The sequence below is a fragment of the Bos taurus genome, chromosome 17 (assembly GCF_002263795.3).
Source record: "Bos taurus isolate L1 Dominette 01449 registration number 42190680 breed Hereford chromosome 17, ARS-UCD2.0, whole genome shotgun sequence".
NCBI classification, from domain to species: domain Eukaryota; kingdom Metazoa; phylum Chordata; class Mammalia; order Artiodactyla; family Bovidae; genus Bos; species Bos taurus.
The window spans coordinates 18,151,385-18,176,283 of record NC_037344.1 but is presented as its reverse complement, the minus strand read 5'-3'; the positions used below and the strand labels follow the sequence as shown (position 1 = coordinate 18,176,283).

The window sequence follows — 24,899 nt, the reverse complement described above, 5'->3', positions numbered from 1 at the left end:
CAGATCAGTCACTCAGTCGTGTCCGACTCTTTTCGACCCCATGAATCGCAGCACGCCAGGCCTCCCTGTCCATCACCAACTCCTGGAGTTCACTGAGACTCACGCCCATTGAGTCAGTGATGCCATCCAGCCATCTCATCCTCCGTCATCCCCTTCTCCTGCCCCCAATCCCTCCCAGCATCAGGGTCTTTTCCAATGAATCAACTCTTCGCATGAGGTGGCCAAAGTACTGGAGTTTCAGCTTTAGCATCATTCCTTCCAAAGAAATCCCAGGGCTGATCTCCTTCAGAATGGACTGGTGGGATCTCCTTGCAGTCCAAGGGACTCTCAAGAGTCTTCTCCAACACCCCAGTTCAAAAGCATCAATTCTTTGGCGCTCAGCCTTCTTCACAGTCCAACTCTCATATCCATACATGACCACAGGAAAAACCATAGCCTTGACTAGACGGACCTTTGTTGGCAAAGTAATGTCTCTGCTGTTCAGTATGCTATCTAGGTTGGTCATAACTTTCCTTCCAAGGAGTAAGCATCTTTTAATTTCATGGCTGCAGTCACCATCTGTAGTGATTTTGGAGCCCAGAAAAATAAAGTCTGACACTGTTTCCACTGTTTCCCCATCCATTTCCCATGAAGTGGTGGGACCGGATGCCATGATCTTCGTTTTCTGAATGTTGAGCTTTAAGCCAACTTTTTCACTCTCCTCTTTCACTTTCATCAAGAGGCTTTTTAGTTCCTCTTCACTTTCTGCCATAAGGGTGGTGTCATCTGCATATCTGAGGTTATTGCTATTTCTCCCGGCAATCTTGATTCCAGCTTGTGCTTCTTCCAGCCCAGCGTTTCTCATGATGTACTCTGCATTTAAGTTAAATAAGCAGGGTGACAATATACAGCCTTGACGAACTGCTTTTCCTATTTGGAACCAGTCTGTTGTTCCATGTCCAGTTCTAACTGTTGCTTCCTGACCTGCATACAAATTTCTCAAGAGGCAGATCAGGTGGTCTGGTATACCCATCTCTTGAAGAATTTTCCACAGTTTATTGTGATCCACACAGTCAAAGGCTTTGGCATAGTCAATAAAGCAGAAATAGATGTTTTTCTGGAACTCTCTTGCTTTTTCGATGATCCAGCAGATGTTGGCAATTTGATCTCTGGTTCCTCTGCCTTTTCTAAAACCAGCTTGAACATCAGGAAGTTCACGGTTCACATATTGCTGAAGCCTGGCTTGGAGAATTTTGAGCATTCCTTTACTAGCGTGTGAGATGAGTGCAATTATGTGGTAGTTTGAGCATTCTTTGGCATTGCCTTTCTTTGGGATTGGAATGAAAACTGACCTTTTCCAGTCCTGTGGCCACTGCTGAGTTTTCCAAATTTGCTGGCATATTGAGTGCAGCACTTTCACAGCATCATCTTTCAGGATTTGAAATAGGTCAACTGGAATTCCATCACCTCCACTAGCTTTGTTCGTAGTGATGCTTTCTAAGGCCCTATACAGCATAGTGACTATAATTCACAATACTTTTACACTCGAAAGTTGCTAAGAGAGTCCATCTTTTTTCTTCCCTATTCCACATAGCTGTGGGATCTCAGTTCCCTGACCAGGGATTGAACCTGGGTCTTGACAGTGAAAGTCTGAAATCTTAACCACTAGGCCACCAGGGAACTCCCAAGAGAGTTAGATCTTAAGTATCATCACCACACACACATACACAAAAGGCAATTATGTGGGGAAATGGAGGTGTTATCTGATTGTGTGGGAAAAAGTGCAGACAGAGTAATAGGAAAAAAGTAGGGAGCTTCTGGGTTGGTGACTTGTGAAGACGCTGGGGGAGTGATGCCCTTGGAGGGGGTCTGGGAGCCGCATGCTCCTTCCTCTTACTTTGCTCAGTGCATCTCTTCCATCTGGCTGCTCCTGAGTTTGGTTGCTAAGTCGTGTCTGACTCTTCGTGACCCCATGGACTGTTGCCCGCCAGGCTCGTCTGTCCATGGAATTTTCCAGGCAAGAATATTGGAGTGGATTGCCATTTCCTGCTCCAGAGGATCTTCCCGACCCAGGGACTGAACCCAGATCTCCTGCATTGCAGGTGGATTCTTTACCGACTGAGCCACCAGGGAAACCCATTGTAAAGGGTTATATCTTAAACTGAGTTATATCCTTTTTTAAATGGACTGGTGATCTAGTTTTTAAAAAATTACTAGTAGAGCTCCTTCTAGGTACCCTCCACTCTAAGGTCTTTACAGGCTTTTTCACTCAGTCTTGACAACTAGGAGAAGTTGATAATAATTATCCCCATTTTTCAAATGAGGAAACAAGTTTAGGGAGGCCAACTTGCTAGGGCAGGGCTCTTCTGAACTGATTCCTCTGGAAAATCTCCCGTCAATGTGCCAAGCTCCCAAGTTGTTTAAGCTCCTACAAGAAAGTAACTGAATTCACCCCAGGACGCCTTTGAATTTTCCACAATTAAAGCTAATGAGTAACCTCAAGTAAAATGAAGGCATGAAACAGAAGGTCAGGATCAGAGCTTTTTTTTTTTTCCCTTGGCATGTGGGATCTTAGTTCCCTGACCAGGGATTGAACCTGGGCTCCCTGCAGTGGAAGTGCAAAGCCTTAACCACTGGACTGCCAGGGAAGTTTGGAGCTATATCCTTGCTTCCTGTGAGAGGAAGGGAGCAGATTCAGGGAGAAGAGGGGTGGCTTTGGAATTGAACTCACCTTGGCTTGACTCTCAGCTCCAGCTCCTACCGGTGAGGTCATGTGGGGCAGGTCACTTCACCTCTCTGTGCCTTAGTTTCTTCACAAGTAAAAAAGGACTATGAAACCCACTTCACAGATTGCTGTGAAGGCTGTATGCCCAGTGCTGAACAAATGGTAGGTATTCAAAGTTCTCCATCTCATTCCCTCTCCCTTTCTTCTCATCCATCACAAAACTCTGCCTCAGCCAGAACTGTTCCTTAGGATACAGATGAACGTATTTGTTGAGCCTGGTTCCAACAAAACCAACATAGAAAGGACTTTTGCCTTGCGTGGGAAGTTGGGATACATGACTTCAGAAGTCTGTTCCAACTCCAGTTTTCTGAAATGCCACCAAGTGCTTTCTAAAAACCCAACAAAAGAACTCCTCTGTGGACCTGTCACCTGGAAAATATCACCCTTCTCCATGGCTCATCAGATGGGCAGCTTCTCTTAAGTTATCTGGTCAGTGATTAACTACAAGGAGCCCTCTTAACCAGATTCATTAGGAACAAATCAACATCAGAAAATGTCTTGGGCAGAGGAGGATGAAGTCATGGAGTAACAAATAATACTTTGAAATCTAATTGGCAGGTCCAGAGGAAGCATCAATAACGTTTAACAAAAAAAAAACTGAATGAATTCACTTATCTCTATTTCATAATCAGGCTAAAAACCACATGATGCCCTAATACCACACAGCCCAAAGCCACTCTACATTGAAATATCTTTTTCTTGTTACCGTTCTAAGATTTTGAGAAGTCCTGCTAAATTGTCTTTACATCCACAAATCTTGGCTGAGATGAGAACAATTGGGACAATTAACATGTCCCAGAATCTGGGATTATTACTGTATAAAAATCAGAGATGTGCATATTGAAGCATTTTGCATACTAAACATTTTTTAATCCCCTACAGTACTCCAGCGGATTACTGGTGCCAGAGAGACTCCAGAACCACACCAACAAAGCCTCAAGATTCCTCTCTCCTCACCACATAAATACCATTATATCAGGACCAGAGCAGATGTTAGGGAGTCCCAATTACCTAATCTTAGGACAATTCTCTTCTTTGCATTAGAAAGGGGGAAAATGGGGAACTGCTTGGTAGCCCAGTGGTTAGGACTTGGCGCTTTCACGGCAGGGCTTAAGTTTAGTCCTTGGTCAGGGAAGTAAATCCCTGCAAGGAGCATGATGTGGCCAAAAAAAAAAAAAAAAAGGCTGGGGCGGGGGTGGGTGCGGGAGGGGCAGACTGGAAAACAACGGCTGCTTGAAAAGACAATTTAAAAAATCAGGTCAATTTTCTCATTCATTCCTCATTTGTGGGATAAACTATCTGGTTGGTCAGACTTTATGTTTCTGACATAATAAGCCAGATTTAACTTATGAAAAGACAGGTCAACTGTTAAGATCTCAAAACTGGCGACAATTCTGAAGCCTCTGAAGCTAAGACAGCAGTAAAAACGTACATGTTGGCTATTTATACTGATTTAGAAACAGATAACTAGTTCCTAATGGCTCAGACGGTAAAGAATCTGCCTGCAATGTGGTAGACCTGGGTTCGATCCCTGAGTTGGGAAGATTCCCTGGAGAAGGGAATGGCAACCCACTCCAGTATTCCTGCCTGGGAATTCCCATGGGCAGAGGAGCCTGGCAGGCTACAGTCCATAGGGTCAGCATGACTGAAGCACTGAGCATATTCACTTTTTACATTTCTGTATTTCTTGAAATTCTTTTTTCTACCAAGTATTTGCTACCTATGTAATTTAAAATCAAAATAAAATATTCTGCTTCTATTTTTCCAGGCCATCTTTCCTGGCGATCTGCATATTTAAAATTCTTATTCAGATTTATCATATTCTGCGCATAGAGTCGGACACGACTGAAGCGACTTAGCAGCAGCAGCAGCAGCAGTGTAAGGGAAAAACTGATTCTGGACCTTTCTTGATATAAGTTTTTATTTGTTTGAAACCTTCTCATAAATCACACACCCAGTCTATGGCACAGATTGTGGTGATGGTTTCATGGATGCAGACTACGCCAAATTCAAGTTGTGTACGTTAAACATGTACAGATTTTTGTATATGAATCATGCCTCAAGTTAAAAAAAAATTATACACTCAGGTTCAGGTTTTATATAAGATTAAAAATGCATCAAGCCAAGTCTTCTGTCACTACCCTGGAATTTTCCAAACACAGGCTCCTGTAACTGCAAACAAAGCCTTTGATGGCAACATAAGCTAGTGCTACAGGTTTGCACAACTTTAAAAAACTTTATCAGAAACCTTTTGTTTCCTCAACGGTTATTTCAAAACCTTAATTTCACCCTTTTTGGAGGAATTTTTCCAGACTAAAGCCTCCTGACTGCTAATAAAAAACCATGAATGCCCACTTTATTTTACTCAATACATTAGACCCCCCCAAAATTGGAAGCAGTAAGAGGGAGAAAAATTAATAAAGCAATGTAAACTAAGGTGCTGCTTCATGTAGAAACTGACTTCTCTATGACCACTTCCTGCACCTCCCGGTTAGATCTAACAGATTACACAGCCTTTTATTTCAGTCATAAGAGTCACGAATTTTTCCACAAATTCTTTTTTTTTAATTTTACTTTTAACTCTATTAGTACAATTTTGGGATGGTATCCGCCACCTCCCGGTTAGATCTAACAGATTACACAGCATTTTATTTCAGTCATAAGAGTCACTAATTTTTCCACAAATTCTTTTTTTTAAATTTTACTTTTAACTCTATTAGTACAATTTTGGGATGGTATCCGCCACCTCCCCGTTAGATCTAACAGATTACACAGCATTTTATTTCAGTCATAAGAGTCACTAATTTTTCCACAAATTCTTTTTTTTTAATTTTACTTTTAACTCTATTAGTACAATTTTGGGATGGTATCCGCCACCTCCCCGTTAGATCTAACAGATTACATAGCATTTTATTTCAGTCATAAGAGTCACTAATTTTTCCACAAATTCTTTTTTTTTAATTTTACTTTTTACTCTATTAGTACAATTTTGGGATGGTATCCGCCACCTCCCCGTTAGATCTAACAGATTACATAGCATTTTATTTCAGTCATAAGAGTCACTAATTTTTCCACAAATTCTTTTTTTTTAATTTTACTTTTTACTCTATTAGTACAATATTGGGATGGTATCCACCATACATTAACATGAATCAGTCATAGGATACATACGCCCCTCCAGCCCGTCTCCTAAAGCACCCTCTCACCTCTCTCCCCATCGCCTGCTCCAAGTCACCAGCTTTCAGTTCCCTGGATCATACAGCAAATTCCCACTGACTGTCCACTTCACATATGGTAATGTATGTTGCAGGACTACTCTCTCAAGTCATCCCACCCTTTCCCTCCCCGACCATGACCATAAATCTACTCTTTCACAAATCCTTCTAATAGATGTCTCACAACATGATCGTTATTGGGCTTAAGAGAGAAGGTGATTGCGACCTTTTGAGAACCTGTCACCACATGACTTCATCCCATGTCACAAAAGCAGTGAGACTGATCTTTTCCCCTCAAGGGATTACCTGCCATGCGCACAAGGCTAACAAGGGTGAGCTTTTCAGGTCCCTGCTAATTCCATCATTCCTTGAGTCTCCCATTGGACCTAAGTCTCTTCAGGTGTTTGAGTGGTAGGTATAAAAACCAGTGAATTTGTGCCCCCAAAAGAAAAAAAGTGAATTTCTTTCTATTCCTGAGATAGTTACTGACCTAATGCTTCAGCCTTACCTGGTGCTCCAGTCTGCGCTGGTCTTGACCCATAGGCAGATCGCTGCATTAGTAAGGCACACTGGAGGAACTGGATGAAGCTGGTCAGAGCTGGACGTGACTAGCTTGGCAGAAGGAGGGATGCATTTGGAAGTCTCAAGGTCCCACTCAGCACCCCAGGCCTCATTCCTGGCACACTGGTTGGGAAGCTTAGCCCAACTCTTGAGTACAGAGCAAGCCCATATGCTCAGTCACTGTCATGTCAGACTCTTTGTGACCCCATGGACTGTAGCCCATCAAGCTCTTCTGTCTGTGGAATTCTCCAGGCAAAAATACTGAAGCAGGGTGCCATTGTCAAGAAGATCCCCTGGATCCCCAGGGATCAAAGCCAAGTCTCCTGTGTTGGCAGGTGGATTCTTTACCACTGAGCCACCTGGGAAGCCCATAACAAGCCCACAACCAACACTAAATTCAACCAAACCTGCTGGACTGCTTTCCCAGAGTCAATCAATTAATTAGGTATGACCTTCAAAGTAAGAGATGTAGGGTGCTCTTTAAATACTTGTGTGTGTGTGTCTATGTGTGTGAGAATTCTACCCTCTTTTTCATCTCCTATCCTCATTTAGCAAGAACTTTTTTTTTAGTACCAAATTAAGAGAAAGTGCTATTAAGCATAGAAGATGAAACAGACACAGATTTTGCCCTCAAGGAAAGCTCACTTCTGTAGGGCAAATAAGACTCATTTTTGGCTGCACTTGTTGCTTGTGGGATCTCAGTCCCCAACCAGGGACTGAATCTGCACGCCGTGCATTGGAAGTGAGGAGTCTCAACCCCTGGACTGCCAGGGAAGTCCTTGGAAATAAGACATTCCTATAAATATATATTTGTTGAATGAGTAAAGGAATAACTGCATGAGGTAAATAGTGACACTTTCCAAAAAAGAGTTATAAACTCTTTTAATTATATTTATTTTATTTTTAAATAAACGAGGCAGGAAAAATCTCCCTCTGGATGGCTTAAAGGGGTTGTGAGAGAGAAAAGCGCTGATACCAAATCCAGTAAGAGGCCACTACAGGCCTTGGGTATCCACCAGGGCAGAAAAAAGGAAGTAGAATACTAATGAACATGAATAGTTTGGAAGCCAGTTTCTGCTAAAATGAGGTTGAGTGTGGGCTTGGGGACAATGGGAAAGAGAAGGTTGGAGTTAAAAGTTTACAAAAGTTCTCTGAGGCTTTTATTGCTTTCCTCACCCCTCCTTATTTCAGATAATTGAGGGCCTGAAGACATATTAATATTTTTTTTTAAAAGCAACTCACTCCACCTACAGGAAAGGGATGGGATGCTGGGTCACAAGCCAGTGTCTATGATCACCCTTCAGCTATCAGCTTAGACAATCTCTCTCCTGAAGAAATTTCAAGGTTTGTGGAAGCTTCAGTTTATTACCAGTGTCAAGAATTTAGCAAGTGGTGCTATGCCTGATACTGAGCAGGACCCTGTGGAGCTCCTGGGCAGAAGGCCTTTCTGTGCTCCCATTTCTTTGATTATAGGCGACAAAACTTCATTCAGTCTCCATGACCTCTCCTGAGTTTCAAGGGGCAGATTCAAGCAGTTGTTAATTAGGGAAGGGAGGGGATGCAAGACCAGGGAGAAACAGTCCAGAGCAGCCTTGGGGCAAACTCCTATTTTCCCATCAACAGATACAGGTGACAGACAATATCTTTGAGCCATTCTGCAGAGACTGAAACCCCCTCCAGGTGGGAGAAGTTAGTGATTAATGACGGTATGCTGCCCACAAGCAATGCAGACCCCAGACCAGTTGGACCTGAAGGTTGACCATATGGACTCCTACTTATCTCACTGCCAACCCATCAGAAGAATATTCATGAGCTGGTCACACCCTATGTGAACAATTACTATAAAACTTGTCACTGTCTTTCCCAAGATGGGACACTTGGTTTTGAGGGCATTAGCCTGCTGTGTTCCCCTCTGCGTAGCAAAGCAATAAAGCTACTCTTTTCTAGTTCACCCAAAACTATGTCTCCAAGATTTGATTCAGCACTGGTGTACAGAGTAGCTGAACTTTCAGCATCTTGTCCCACAGAATTCTATAATCTGCTTTTAGCTAAATCCATTTCTGGGGTCTTCCCTGGAAGTCCAGTGGTTAGGACTCTGTGCTTCCACTCAGGGGGATGTGGGTTGGATCCCTGTTCAGGGAACTAAGGTCCTACATACAGACCCAAAAAATCCATTTCTGTATTACTCAGTCAAGTGGTATGAAAAGAACCGGTTCTTCTGTGCCTCTGAATTCCTCTAATTGCTGGAGAAATTCACCCAGCCACTCCTCATTTCTGAAGACGACATGGCTTAAAAGTCACTACTGGCAAGCTGGGCCTGTGTAACCTATCTCTTTTGAAAGAGACTAGTCCTAGCTATCGGAGAAGGCAATGGCACCCCACTCCAGTACTCTTGCCTGGAAAATCCCACGGATGGAGGGGGTGGGCTGCAGTCCATGGGGTCGCTAGGAGTCGGACACGACTGAACAATTTCATTTTCACTTTTCATTTTCATGCATTGGAGAAGGAAATGCAACCTACTCCAGTGTTCTTGCCTGGAGAATCCCAGGGACAGGGTGCCTGATGGGCTGCCGTCTATGGGGTCGCACAGAGTTGGACACGACTGAAGTGACTCAGCAGCAGCAGCAGCAGTCCTAGCTATTCCCACCTATCTCAAGAGGGTGAAGACCTTCTGCCTTATGGTGTTCTCATAAAGGAGGTGAAAGCAAAGTAAAAGAATCCTGCTGTGAAAAATATTTTAACTAGAGGGAGAACATAGGAAACACAGCATCAGCACTGAGGTATCACATGCAGTGTCTGGTCACCCCAAAGACAAGCGTTTACAACACTGGGCCTGGAGCCGGCCCCGCCTTGTTCACCCGTCTTACTGCATGAACCATGATGACAGGCTTGGAGGACCTCTGCTAAATATTCTCTTGGCTAATCTCAGGAGGGGAGAGAATATGCTGAGAAAATGATGAAGCTGCAGGAACAATGGGGTGGCTGAAGCTTCTTTCAGGAAATCAAGAAACTGGACCATGATGTCTGAGAATGGGCTGAATGCAATGGAGTAAGTGCACATTACACTCAAAAAAGAGCGTGGATCAGTCACTACTGGGATTGCACACACTGGTTCCTGACGAAGAACGATCCCCACTTGTGTAACTTTATGGAGACGCGTTACCTGAACAAGCAGGTGAAATCCATCAAAGACCCACCAACTTGTGCTAGATGAGGGCCCCTGAATCTGGCACGGCAGAGGGTGTCTTTGACAAGTACACCCTCAGAGGTGATGATGGCAGAGCTGAGTCTCAGGCCATAGCCATGGTGGTGGGGGGTAACCGAGCAGGACCCTATGGGATCTTCCCAGGACAGACCCCTCCCCCATATCTTCTGCGGTAGCTCCCCTCTGAAGTACCTAGATAACAGTACTGATGCACATTTCCCAAGTTGACTTACAGATGCTAAATCCCTCAGCAAATGGAAGAAATTGACCCCTTGACGACCATGAGCGAGTAGCCCCCAGACTTACTGACGCCTCTGGGTTGGTAAAGCTAACCCCCATGACACCGCCCTGTTACCTCACCGTCAATCAGAGAATTGTACACAAGCTCATTACATATCCTGGGATGCCTCGCCCTTACGTTGTCTTTAAAAATGCTTTCCTGAAACCCGTGCAGGAGTGTAACAGGCAGCACTGGGTGCCCTGGACTCCTTGCTTGGGGCTCTGCACTGAACACTTTCCCTCCCCACCACCTGGTGTCAGCAGACTGGCTTCCCTGTGTGCGGGCCACTTGAGTTCTGTAACAGGGGCTGAATTCCCTGGGTCCCAAAGCAGTACATGCATGTTGGGCTTACCCTGACCTTTTCTATACATTGTATTAAAATACTGAAATTCTCTCATTCATATCATTCTTCCAAATAGTTTGGTACCTACCTCCTACCCCCAGAACGAAACAAAACCAAACCGTGAGTGCTACCTGCCATCAAAGAAGAAGAACTTGCCCCGTCCATTCTTTTCTCCGTGAATGAAGTTGCCCTCGAATCTGTCCGTGGAGGAGTAGGTGACTGTGCAGAAGCCGTGCGGCAATCCATCATCGTCCAGGTGCCCTGGGGAAAGGGAAACACAAGGCAAACCTTAACATCTTCCATGCTCCCCCACCCTCAGATCTGTGCTTAGATGCTGCCAGCAAGTGCCCTGAGCAGCCTGGGGGTCCCTTCCTTGCTCAGGGAAGGGCGAATGCCAAGCTTTTTCTGCCTGCATCAGCACCATCAGTTCCACTCAGATACGCTTTCAAAAGGACGGGTCCACGATAGAGCACCTTAGACACATGTAAGAACAGGAACCCAAGCCACAATCATATTTTGCTAGGGACTGAAAGTTATTCTCAATAATAACATCTGCAGTGTGAGTTTCAATTGACTTAGTACCAAACCACATGGTAGTCCTCAGGTTTGGAATTAATGCTCCTGAAAGGTCACGCTTAACCGAAATGTGGTTGAGATGGCACACTGTCTTGGCAATATGTGATGTGGTTGTAGAACCAAGCACAATACAATTTTATACATCATTATATGGCTATGGTTTTTCCAGTGGTCATGTATGGATGTGACAGTTGGACCATAAAGAAAGCTGAGTGCTGAAGAATTGATGCTTTTGAACTGTGGTGTTGGAGAAGACTCTTGAGAATCCCTTGGACTGCAAGGAGATCAAACCAGTCCATTCTAAAGGAGATCAGTCCTGGGTGTTCATTGGAAGGACTGATGTTGAAGCTGAAACTCTAATGCTTTGGCCACCTGATGCGAAGAGTTGACTCACTGGAAAAGACTCTGATGCTGGGAGGGATTAGGGGCAGGAGGAGAAGGGGACGACAGAGGATGAGATGGTTGGATGGCATCACCGACTCAGTGGACATGGGTTTGGGTGGACTCCGGGAGTTGGTGATGGACAGGGAGGCCTGGCGTGCTGCAGTTCATGGGGTTGCAAAGAGTCAGACACGACTGAGCGACTGAACTGAACTGATACGGTCTGATGTGGAGCTCTGCTGGCCAGGCACCCTCTGAAAACCCCCCTGCTCTTTGTTACCTTCTGACAACAAGAGCTCAACCCACCTCTCTACAACTGCCCTAACGTCTGCACCTCATTGTACAAACACACAAACTCAGAGTCCTTCTAAGCTTGAACTTAAGCTTGAACTTACTGCTTTACTTTACAAAAACCTTTCAGCTTTCAATGTTCAGTAATAACCTTGTCATATACCTTCTGCCCATTGGGTTCAGAGGGTTTGTGCTTTAAATGTAGCCAGAAGTATCCACATGACCATTTAAGCAGTGATTTTGAACATCAGTAGCCATGATTACACTGTGATCTTTAAATTGCTGGTTCTTCTCGCATCACCAACTGGTATATTTTAATATTTATGTTTCCAGTCAACATTTAGGTTTCTTATTATTATCCACATATTTCACAAAACCCAGGAGTCACCTCCTTGGTGTCTCCCCAGTCATTTTGCTGAGCTAATTTTGCAGAGGTGGGTTGAAAATAAAGGCAGCAGTTAATCTGCTGACTTTTTCCTGGGTTAATGACCTGAGTCATGGATGAAAAGGTATAAAATAATTAAATACTGTGCAATGCAGAGACATTAAACACTTAAATATGGCTTCCAGATGGCTCACAGACATAAAAAAAAAAAAGGAACACAGACCATAACACCACAATGAATGCTTTACTCTCCTAAAATAATTTCTTCTAAAGTGGTAAAACAGTATCATCCCTTAGAAGGGATAGTAAGCAGGCACTCTTATCAAGAGCAAAAAACCTGTTTATTTGTATTATTGATTACATAAACATAAAATACAAATGAACAAAGACTGTTTTATTGCTATATCTCATTCTGTATAGAATGAATTACCTAGAATATATCACAAGAAAACATGGCTACTTAAATAAATCACAGTCAATAAGGATCCTTTTCTCTTAACACAATTTTTTTTTCACCAAGGGCCAGGAAGTTAATGGTTAGGAGGGAACTAGACCACATTTGCTTCCTTGCTCTAAAACCAAAAACTGTATGTGACATGATTCAATGACACTTGAATCATATGAAATAATTTGGACAATTATTTTCTAAATATCTACTGATGACATTTTTCTCATTGAAATAAATTAAGTCTTTTTCTTTTTTCATAAAAAACCCACTCAGTGTATAGTTAAAAGCTTTTTCTAATGAAATGTTGCTCAGATCAAATTAAATTTAGCTGTTAGCATTCCTATGAATGTAGCATCCCACTTTTGATTCAGGTATAACTATCAGAATAACCATTTTAGCCTTATATTGAAGTACTTACTAATCTGTTGAAAATGCTTTCTCCATAGAAAACAGTTCACATATTTCAGACTTTATAAAACTAATGTTTGATGAAATTAGTGATTTTGCCTCATTTTTTTTTTTTAATATATTTAAAAATTTTATTTGGCCATGCGGGGTCTTAGCTGTAGCATGTGGGATCTAGTAATAGTTCCCTGACCAAGGATCAAACCTGGGCCCCCTGTATTGGGAGCACAGAGTCACCGGACCACTGGGGAAGTCCCTATTCTACTTTGGATCAAGAGAAGTATTATGATAAATATGAACCCTAAGGGGAAAAAAACCCAATGTAAATTCATTTCCACCTTTCCTCAGTTGCAATGGTCCTGTCCTATTTCTGAGCAAAACACCGCAGGTGCACCCTCAGCAGCGGCATTTAGATATTGCAGAAAATTGGAAGCATCACAGAACACAATAAAAACACTTGAGGGACAGTCCTGAATCCTACCGAGATGAGAGCGGTAATACCAACCCCACTCCATGAAGGATGCGGCCTCTGTACCGGCCAGTGGGGAGAAGTCCCAGCACCATCTTAGTCTCCAGGGAGAAAGGAACAGAGGGGCTGCTGAATGTTGGCCGTTTTTCTGGTGACACCACGTGTCTAGGAAGAAGGCTGGGACGGGTGACCCTTTACTGCCTTTCCACAGGTGTTCAGGTTGTATGCTGCGAGAAATCTCTGAAATCGCCTTCTATCAGATCACAGCAGGGTCCTCTGGTTGGCTTGTCTGTTCTCTTCTCATCCTTCCAAAAGCAGGATGATGTGATCAATGACCAGGATGTGATCAATGACCAGGATCAATGAAAAGGAGCTAAAAGTTAATACGGCTTATGATCATTCAAGACTTCCATCCTGAATATTTAATAGCCTGGGGTGGTGTTTCTGGCAGCAGAACTTTATATTTAAAACAACACCCACAACCAAAACAACAACAGCTAAGAGACTTTCCAAGAAAAGAAATGTCAGGAAGAGAAGAGACTGGGTTGCTATGACCTCACATCTCCTACCAACTAGTGCTATAGGAGCTTCTGGTACAACTCTTGTTCCAAAGCCATTTGGACAATAAGATCATGTAATATTTATTTTGCCAGTAAGTGAATTTAATGGAGAGGGAGACTGAACCACAGAGAAGAAAAAAACATCTGTCTACCTACTATGCATCAGGCACTGAGTTATGTAATTTCCTATTATCTAAATTAAACCTCACAACCATCCCTCAAATTCCAGTCTTACAGCTGAGAAAGTCATCCCTATTGCCCAAGAAACACATTAACAGCTACCCTGAATGAGCTAATGGATGTTAAGAACACCTTCCCCCACTCTTTCAATCCTGGGATAAGAGCGAACTGGCAGGGTATCCTTTCCTGCCGATGGCAGGAGAAGTGACCTCTAAAGAGAGGTGATCTCAGGTCCCAGACAGAGAAATGGAAGAGGCCTTCAGAGTTAAGAGAGTTCTCACAGCACCAGCATATCCTGACGGCAAATGCCTGCCTCTTCCACGTGTTACCAACGCAAAGAGCAACACTAGTCCTGCCTGCTCGGATCGAGGTCAGCCTGTGCAATGTGCCAAGTCAGCCAACAGCCTTCCAGGCCAGTTCCCACTCCACAGAGGTTGACGGCCAGACCCAAACAAGGAAAACCCACTAGAATGACGGTCGTGCGTTGGGAGAGCTGCCCCGGCTCTTGTGTCGTACATCTGTCTGTAGCACGGCGTTCAAATATTGACAGAAGTTAGAGAAAGGGGAAAAAAAAGAACCGTCTCACAAATCTACTTTTTCACTTTGCTCTCAAGATCATTATCTACTGAACAGACAGAAGTTCAATTTTTTTTCCCCTTGGGTTCCCTCAGAGTTTTTTTCATGAACCTGATGAGAGCGAGGGCTGTATTTTGTGCAGTGATGGTTCCTCTCAGCACAGGAAATTCCCTCTGGATCAGACACTCTGCTGCGTACAGCCTCAGGCTTACTCACAGGAGATCTGAGTGTGTGTGTGTGTGTGTGTGTGTGTGTGTGTGTGTGTGTGTGTCTGAGAGAGTGTGTGTGTGTTCCTTTCAGAACCCGAGACCCTTACATGCATTGTTGGTTTTGTAGAACAGAATTATTTTTAAAAAGGTAATAATCATAAAAAAGGCAAACTTATTCTGTTTAGTGCAAGAATGTGCCTTCATGATGAAGCACTGATGCTTGTGGTTAAAAACACAATTTGATTTTTGAAAGTCATCCTTTGCAAGAGCTCAGTTATTAGTTGTGAGGGTCATAGTTTTAACGTGAGGCCCACATACAAAGCGTGTTACCAGACACCTCGCCTGTATTCTTCCTAAGTTCAGAGCATCAGCAGTCTTATTAGAGACAGGTAGGATAAGTGATTAGGAGGACAGTTAAAAATACTCTTACTATTTGAGAGAGAGCAGCATGGAAGCATGGGGCTTCCCATGGTGGCTCAGACGGTAAAGAATCCACCAGTAATGTGGAAGACCTGGGTTCAATCCCTGGATCGGGAAGATCCCCTGAAAGAGGGCATGGCAACCCACTGCAATATTCTTGCCTGGAGAATTCCATGGACAGAGGAGCCTGGCGGGCTACAAGTCCATGACACGACCGAGTGACTAAGCACACACACAGCATGGAAGCATATACATTAACATATGTAAGATAGACAGCAAATAGAAATTCGCTGTATGACTCAGGGAATTCAAACCTGGGCTCTGTCATGACCTAGACGGGTGCGAAAGGGTGGGAGGTGGGAGGGAGGTTTAAGATGGAAGGGATATGTGTACACCTATGGCTAATTCATTTTGATGTATGGCATAAATCAAACCAATATTGTAAGGCAATGATCAATCAATTAAAAATAAATAAATATATTTTAAGGGGAAAAAAAAATCCTCTTACTATTTGAGGGGACTGGGGCAGTGAAACACAGAGATTCTTATTTTCATTCTGGCTTCTTTGTTCTAGTGATGCTGCTTTCCCCTTTTTTTCTTCCTCCATGTGGCCTTTATGTTTCCAGGCCTGTCTGATTTTTCCTGCCCTCATAACTGCTACTTCAAAGAGCCTTCTAGATGATCGCTTCACCTGCTCCCCACTGCCTGTTCATTCTCCCAGAGCAGAGCCCCCATCCTTCCACTCTGAACTCTAAAGAGCCTCTAGGACACTTCACGGTCTGGGCCTGTGACAAGACTCCGTTCCCTGTGTTACCCTCCACTTTTCTCCTCCTCGACCCTCTGTTATAGTAGAAGCCAGCAGTTCGTCTCTGAATGTGCCTACAATAATTCCACTCTCCCCCTCTTTTTCCTTTTCCTTTTTTATGTTTTGATGTACCTGGGTTAACCTTTGATTAGCTGAAATTCCTTGATGATACTAATGAATCATATGTAAGAATGTCCCCTTCTTTGCAGGATGATATTAGTCTTATTGAATTTTGCCAACCTAATTAGAGAAAACCTTTATCTCAGCATTTGCATTTGTATTTATTTAGTGAAGTTGTTTCTTTTCAAATGCTTATTGGTCATTTGTTTTTTTTTCCCCTGTGAATTGTAGTTTCATTCCACACCTGTCTTTTCTCGAAAAGTGCCTCTCTCAACTGGACTCAATTCCACGCCAACTCTTCCAGGAATTCCTTTCCCAACTACTTCCACAGGCTGTATGCAATTTCCACTTCCTCTCAACCACCATCACTCATCTGATTAGATATGATATATTTATTTCAAATTACATTAGGGAAAACCTTGTATTCATCTTTGTGTCTACTGGTAGGCAAAGAAATAGATGTAATAAAAACTTCTATTCCCAAAGTTAAACATCACCCTTCCCCGAACCAATGAGCCTCAAAGAAAAAAAACCACAGCAAGGGGACTTCCTTGGCCATCCAGTGGTTGAGACTCTGTGCTTCCAATGCCAAGGGCATGGATTATCCCTTGTAGGAACTAAGATTCCCATATGCTGTGCAGGGCAGCCAAGAAAACCTTTAAAATAATAATAATATAAAAGAATAAAAACCACAGCGGGAGCTCAGGTGATGTTTGCAGGCCCGCTGAGCCCCAGGGCTGCCCTCCCAAGGAAGCCCAGCCAACATCATAAACAGAAACTCCCTCCCCTCCACCCACCTGCCCTCAGGGATTCCTCCACCAGAGCTTAGAACACCAACCAAGATGCAGTTCCACCCTAACAGAGAGGTAACCAAAAGATACATGATGTGACAATCAACACTCAAACTTAAGTCCTGAAGAGACCAGTTTCTTCCCCAGAGTAAATTTCTAAGGAGGAAGAAAAAGGATGTCGGTAGCAGAGGCTATAAGTTAAATTCTCTTTCCCCAAATATATTTTTTTCTGAGAGTCACTGAACTCTTTCAGAACCAGCCTCTAAAGAGTGACACTGATAAAGAATGACACCGACACAACATTTAACGGTTGCTTTCAAACTCAGCTACCAACTGTTTCCTATATGTGACTGGCTCATTAAGAAATAAAAAATAAGAAGGGTGTAGGGAGACTACTAGAGAAGCGAATGGCAATCCACTCCAGTGTTCTTGCCTGGAGAACTCCACGGACAGAGGAGCCTGGCAGGCTACAGTTGGGGGGGTTGCCAAGAGTCAGACATGATTGAGCAATTCACACACACACACAGGGAGACAATGTCGTATGGTGGAGCTGGGTTCTGGGGTCCAAGCCTGTCCCCTGCATGGCTGAGGGTCCTTGGGTCAGTTCTTAACTTCTCTAAGCCTCGGCTTCCTCCTCTGTAAAATTAGGATAATAGGAGTACTCACATCATGAGTGTGTGTGTGAAATACTAAGCACAGAGCCTGCACATAGTAAGAACTAAATAATTACAGCAATAATGATAGCTAAGACAATGAAACTGCAGAGAACACACGCTCTGTATATGGACAGAAGTAGGTTAGCCGGTACTTCCACACCAAGATGCTCAGACTAGCCTTTTACCAGTCCCCCATGCGTGTGTTAGATCTTGACACTATTACAGACAGCACTTTAAAAGGCCAAGAATGGCTGGGAAAAAGCCTGCTTTTACACATGCGTGCTCTAGACACTGTGTGAGTCTACGCCTTGTGTGCCTCTAAGGACTTAAAGACTCTGCGTTACTTTGTTTACTGTTGGTATTACTGAGTAACCATGTGTCCTGGATTCCTCCAGACATTCAAGGTTTAAGCCAGTTGTGCCAGCATAAGAATTAAATAGTGACCCTTCTCAAGTACATTCTGACTTTGGGTAATAATGTATATGAACATACCCTCACACTCTATATAACAGAAACTTCCTTGCTTATATAAAGAAGTTTCTCTGCTTCCACCCATTAAGCAATCTCAAAAGCATCGATGTATTTCTAAAGCTGCTTGTTCACATTCTGCAAGAAGCCTGGGACTGTGGACAACTGAGCCTTAGGTTTCCAAACAGCTTCAAAGGGTAAGGTAGTTTAACCTTGGGAGCACTGCCTGGGATCAAGGGTTTGCATTATTTTTACAAGTCTAAGTAAACTTTGAAGAATGAGAGCAAGTCCTAACAATCTGAGAGTAGCATTTTTCAATTATCTTTCATAACATGAAGGCACAGGTAGTCAATAATTTAAGTTTAAAGAAGATTACCAATCACCGTCTTTGGGCCCCAGTAAGTCCCAGCATTGGCTTTATTTAGAGAGAAATAGTTCAGGGCATTGTGAATTTAAAACAAAACCAACACTCCTTGAAGCACGATAAAGAAATAAGTTTCAACAGTTACATGAAGACAGATTTTAGAGAATTAAAAAATATTATTCAACTTAATCTCTCCCTAAGACCTTGGGAGCATCGCAAACGGAGTCAATCATGTTGATATAAAAATTGATTTTTTTTCCTCCCAAAGTAGCAGTAACTGCATTCTCATGCATCTGTAAGCCTTGTCACTTTGTCTTTCTTTACCATTTCTAAGAACTTGTTAATACAAATTAGATAGAAAGCAGATTCAACCAAAAGCTAAAAAATGTTTACTTAGCTGTTTGGTTAAAATATTCTGGAATAATACCACGAAGCACTGCAAAACATCACGACGTACCGTCCAGGGTAGAATCATAGAAATAAATAACGCTAACGTGTATTTTCCAGTATTCACTGTTACAAAATCATAACGTCTCATGATACAAACAACTAGATTGTATAACGTCCCCACCTCGTTTTTTTAGAACTAGCCAAAAAAAAAGAGGTGGAGAAACTCAGCAAAACAAAGTGGCGAGAAAAGTCGGGGGAGGGGCGCTGGAAGCGAAGGGGCGGAGAAACACGACACAGAGGCGGTGATATCACCCACAGCCAACTGCATGGAATTCAGAAAGTTAAGTGTCACCCAGCAATTTGGGTCCGGGCTTGCCGGGCGCCTGCACAGCGTGGCGGCGGCGGCACCCGCCGGGGAAGCAGGAAGGGGGAGGGGCGGTTTGGCCGATGCGCTCCGGGGCAGCGGAGGCCAGGTCGGCGTGCGTTCAAGCCCCGGGTTGGGAGCCTTATCCCCGGCCCTGCAATGATTTCATCTTTTCAGAGGAGCGACCGCGCGAGCCGCGGCTGCCACGTGCCTGGTCCAGCCCTGTGCGCTGCGCCGGGGGACCGACCCGGACGCGACCGCGGTCACCGCGGGTCGCAGCGGCAAGCCGAACGAAAGGGCTGGCGCCGGGAGAGGAGCTCGGGATTGCTCCGCCGAGATCGCCAGTGGCGGCGGGGGAGGGGGGGCGGGGGGGTGGTCTATCCTCCTGCGCACCTCCATCTCCCATCCCCGAAAAGGGGAAGGCCGGAGTGCGGGGCAGGTTTTGCAACTCCGAAGGCGGATGCAGGCGGTGGCCGGGCAGGATGGAGCAGCCGTGCCCCTCTCCTGACCCCCCGGGGACCCCGACCCAGCTGAGCCCCGTTCCCGGCCTGCGCCCTGCCGCGCACTGCGCGCTCCCAGTGGCGTGGCCGTGGCCGTCCGGCCCCTGCGCGAACCCGGCCACCCGCCTAGGGGACAGTGGCGGCCGCTGGGGGCCCGGAGCCGCGCCGGTCGCAGCCCGCCACTCCTTCCGCGTCCCGTGCCCCCTCCGGCGCCTCCTCCCAGGGCTCCACAGAGATGCTTGTACCTTCCACCGCCTCCTCCACCATCTCATCGTCGCTATCCATGGCGGCTGGGGACCCTGCCCAGCTCGGGGCCGCGCGGCTGCCTCGCGTCCCTCCGGGTGCTCGCGGCGGCTGAGCGAGCGCTGGGGCTGAACCCTGCGAGTTTGGAGGAGGAGGAAGAGGAGGAGCAGTCGGGGCTGGCTCACACTGCCTCCCCCTACAGCCCTTTCAATTCCTTGGCCTTAAGCTGCTCCGTCGGCAGCCGTCCCTCCTCCCTTCGCCCACTTGCCCCCTTGCCTCCCAGGCTCCGGGGTGCTGCCGTGGCCGCCGCCGCCGCCGCTGCAACTTTCTCCTGTAATACCCCCTCTTTGTTATCGAGCAGCTGATCCGCTGACATCACCCAGCGCCGGTGCGCTCCCTCCCTCGCTGATTGACAGTTCCCTGTCCCTTCCCAGAAGTAAGGCTCCTTAAAACGAAAGGCGCTCCCGGTCCGCGCTGGCTCTGCGCCCCACCCTGCCAGTCCCCCGGCCCATCACGGGTTTAGCTTTTGCTTCTGCGAGGCTGGGTGCGCTCCGAGAGCGCTCCTCGCGGCACTTGGGACCTCCGGGTAGCCACCCTTGGGGGTGGGGAGGGCTCAGAACGCTCGACCTCCAACTATGCCAGGGACCCCTTGGAAGTCCGCGTTCAGTGTTCGCCAGCCGCAGCAGCCCTCCCCTCCCCGCCCCGGCTCCTCGGGACAGCCTCCAAAGAGCCGGGCAAGCTAAGGCAGCGTTCCTGATACTCCAGCGCCTCAACTTCCTCTCGCCCTCGCCCCCACTTCATCCCGTTTGCCACCCGGAGCTGCACGAGTGCGGCACGCACGGGAGCGCAGGTGTCCCCGCGTTGCCGCATCATATCCGCGAGCAGGTTTCCCAGGCGCCAGGGGGTGACATCCAGCCCGGATGCCGCCGGACTGCGGCTCCCACCCTAGCGCGCTGCGTCCCCACCCTCCTCGGGACCATCAGGCGTCTCGTCTCGAGTGATTCAGAGCTTCAGCAAATCCAAATGGCAGCGGGCTCTTTATCAGGCAGGAAATAAGCCGCGCGGAAGGCCCGGCAGGTCCCTCCTCGCGGTGGTGGTAACGGAAAAGGAGCCAACGACTGGAGCTCCCGAGGAAGGACCCTCCGTCTGGCGCGCCTCCTCCTGTCGCCTCCCGCCCAGTACGTGTGATGTCCCCAGCCGTCTCCTGGTTTCTCCAAGTGCCAGCCCTTCACAAATTCCTGCTCTTGAAGTGTAGAACATCACGGGGCCCCCGCTTCCCGGCCCCGCCACTTAGTGTCATTACGGCGTTGCCTCTTACAGGTGGCGGTAAAGGGCGGCTGTAAATAGCTGGTTAAATGGATGCAAATGTACACAATGTACCGTGGAATTACCGGGTGCCGCTTTGGGCATCTGCCAAGAACAGCTACTGCACGGAGCGAGCGGGTGAGGGCGGGGAGAGGAGAGGAGGGAGCAGAGAAAGTTGTTCTATTCTGTTTTCTGAACCACGAATGAGACTTTGCGGATTTCGGAGTACTTCCAGTACCCGGGAGACCACGCCTTGTTTTGGGGCTTTGTGCTTAAATGCCAGGTATTTTTTTTTTTAATCGAGTACTGTGTTTCTTCTTAAACTCAGTTTTTATTCTGTGAAAAAGAGCACAATGTTAGGGACATGTGTCTCAGCACTGCCAGAAATTTCAGTCCGTTTTGACTGAGAAAGAGCGGGAAGGCCCCTGAGCCAGGGGTTAAGAAGGTTGTGTCCTGGTGATGCTCACCTGCAGAAGGGCCTGGGCAGGCCACCTTTTCACAGCTTGAATTCCTCCCCTAGGAGATAAGAGGCTTAGGCTACACTGGTATCAGTTCTGCCAGCTCAGGCTAGACTGCTCAGAGGTCCTCCAGCCTAGTCTATACTTTTCCAAAGTCTTCTGGCTTAAATATAACCTCCTTAAAGTCCTCCAGGGCAGACACCTGGGCTCCAAAGCTACAAAAAGAACCAGTTCCTGCAGTGGAAGATGAAAGAGCCACTTTGGATTACACCATTTTCAGACATGAACTGCAGAAATAGAATTTTATTTCGGATATTAAAAAAATAAAACCATCAGATACTGAGCTTGGTCAAGCACTAAGTTTTAAGTTGTATGATATTTTTTTCTTATTTCCCCTTTTAAAACATATCATCTCCTCTCTTACATATTAAACACTGATGCACAAAAACACACAGATACTCATCTTCTTCAGTTTCCAGTTTATTTTACAGGGCAAAAAAAAAAAAGATGCTGAAAGCTAAACGAAACACAAATAATTTATTTCTTTACTCAAAGGGGGTTGAAACAGGGGCATAGTAGGTTAAATCTTCCCTCAAAACACACATGGGGAGTCAACTGAGACCCAAGTTCGAGGTGGGTGGGGGTGTGTGTGAGGGGAGGGAAAGGAATCATGTCACAAGTGTCCACAACTTGAGGCTTATAAGGAGGATGTCTAACTGCCCCTTGGTGCTGGGAGGTTTTCCCAGCTCCCATAACTTCAGCAGACCTCCTCTGGATGTAACAGGGGTGGGGGTGCGGGGGGAAGCAACCAGGGTCTTCCTGCTAGAACCTTCCTCAGGTTTGCACAGGAGGCAGGCAGCACCCAGGGCGCAGTCCCAGGCCCTCCCTGCCCCACTCCTGCCTGCTGGCTCTGGGCCCAAAGTTTAGGCAAAATGTTTTGATGACTCCCTTAAGAGCCATTTGCATTTTTAACACCTCATTCCGTGTGTTTTCAATCCCCTTCTCTAGACTGACTGATTCTTCTTTCTAGCCTCAGAACCCAGCACAGTGCCCAGTACAGAAGGGAGGTTAAGCCTTGTCCGTGATGGTTGTGCAGAGAGGAATAGTCTATTTTATATAAACAGCGCTGAGCCTTTCTCACATACCAGATCCTTCCTGTGTTTGGCAAAATGCTGTGTTTTTAGTTCGAGTTTGAAGAGCATTTTTGAGTTGTTCTGCTTTCCCACATCTACTGGCCCCAGATCTGCTCCCATCGCATTCTTTCCCACAGTTTTCTTCATTGAGAGCTCATTTCATAAACCCTCTTTCCACTTGGCTTCCCGCCAGCCTCCTCTGCCATACTCTGTCCCCACCAATGTGGTCATGGGCTAGAAAATCAATCATTGAGCTCTTAATCACAGTGCTGGGCGGCAGCGGCAGCAGCCAGGCTCAGTGCCTCACTCAGCAGATCCCAACGGGCCGGAACAAGCCCGACCCGGGAGGAATGGCTGGCTGGGAACGACCATCAGCCAGGCCTGGGGGTTGGGGTGGGGACTTGCCCCCATGCTCACACCAAGGAGTGACTTTTCTACGCTATTCCGCCTTGTTCCTAGGCATCCAAGGATAAATCCCTCTCTTCCCACTCAGCTTGAGAAACAGAAGTCCCTCTTCCACTGCAGCAAACAGTCAAAATACTAAGTTATTTTATTCATTTTCCCACCCATGCCTTTTCCCAGAGAAGGCTGGTGCTTTCTTACAAGACTGATATAACTTTTGCAATAAATATATTTTCACAGGCATCATGTATTTTATGCATCTTCCTACACTGAGGGGGAAATTTTCTGTCAATTTACCACTGTGTGTGCTGGCTAATAGTGAAAAGCCTAGTGGATGTGGGACTTGAGCGGAGTTCATTAGCCTGGCTGTCTCTGAACCCTCCTCTTGTCCCGCTGATCTGGGCTGGAGGGGCCCAGGCCGTCTTCAGGGTCTCCAAGCTCCTAGGAGGCGGAGCCTCCCCAGGTGTCCTGGTGGATCTATGACTGGTATGCATGCTCTGCTTTGATCTTTTGCTTACACTGCTGGCAGGGAGACAAGAGCAGAATGAGTGAAGGAACTCTTAGGTAATCATCAAGTCTGGTCTTGGCACTGCTCACCCCTTAATAAGATTTTTTTTCCGCACCAAATCTGCCACTGTACTTGAGTTTTCATCCCATATGTTTTGGTTCCTCCAAGGGTTAGCCATGCAGCTGCTCAGTTAAACTCTCTGGACCTTGGTTTTCCCATCTGTAAACGAGGAGGTTGGTCTTCCATCGAAATCCTAAACTTAAACCTTCTCTGTCCACCTTTCCTGGGGAAAAGTTAAATAGAGCATGAAGAGCTCCAGGGACACACACAGAAGAAGAAAAGGGAAGAAGTAGGGGGTGGGGGCTAAACTTGGCAAATGGAATATTCAAGGCCCCCGGACTTCTATACTGAATGGTACAGAGATCTGGGGGTGATGGACTTGATCTGACTCTGAAAAGAGAAGCAGGGGCCTTTGCGGAGGGCTAAGGTTCTTGGCTTCTGAATCACTGAGTTGCTAATCAAGTGGCTAACTGTGTTAGTGACAACTGCAGAAGCTGGAGGGAGGGGCAGAGAGCAGCGCTGGGGGAAGGGTGTGGGGGAGGAGATGTGGATGAAAGGGAAGCATTTACAGCGTGTGGAGCTCAGCGAAGAGCAACTGGGAACATCAAGGGCACCAAAATAAAGGTCTGGGAGCAAAGGAAGAGATGGAGAAAATTCATTCTGCTGGAAATAGACATGACTGCAGTCGTGAGGAGGACTCACAGATTCAGGGTGACCTGATTTGATCACTGCAACAGGAAGTGCAGGGGAGAGAAGGCAGGATAACCTGACCCGAGGAAGTGAATTAAATAATGGAGAAGACATCATTGTTGCCATGGCATTTAAATATCTCGCACCACATTATGCTTCTTCTTCTCTCTTTGGCTTGATTCTTGTTCTTGCAACATGTTAATGTCATTGCAGTAGATACAGTAAACTAAATTTAGACCTTTTGGAGCATGGAGGAAGGGAAGATGAAGCCCAGGTCTCCCTGTCTGGGTCCACTCTGAATACATGTTCTTCCTATGCCGTGTGCCTGGTTCTTTTGGCCTTTGCATTATGGGTTATGAAAACCCTTGTCAGTC

At 46.0% G+C, this 24,899-nt stretch overlaps 1 protein-coding gene and 1 non-coding gene across 2 annotated transcripts in view; both read right to left on the bottom strand.

The window, feature by feature from the left end:
* SETD7 (SET domain containing 7, histone lysine methyltransferase) overlaps window positions 1-20,082 on the bottom strand; it is a 56,620-nt gene extending 36,538 nt beyond the window's left edge. The window contains exons 1-2 of the mRNA XM_005217582.5: window positions 19,972-20,082; window positions 10,500-10,629 (exon numbers count right to left, since the gene is read on the bottom strand). Of these exons, the coding sequence (XP_005217639.2) occupies window positions 10,500-10,629; window positions 19,972-20,011 (170 nt within the window). The 5' untranslated portion in view covers window positions 20,012-20,082. The remainder of the gene's footprint in view (window positions 1-10,499; window positions 10,630-19,971) is intronic.
* On the bottom strand, window positions 2,555-2,627 carry TRNAG-UCC (transfer RNA glycine (anticodon UCC)). The gene has a single exon. It is a non-coding gene; the product is annotated as a tRNA-Gly (tRNA).
* Window positions 20,083-24,899: the final 4,817 nt, after the last annotated feature.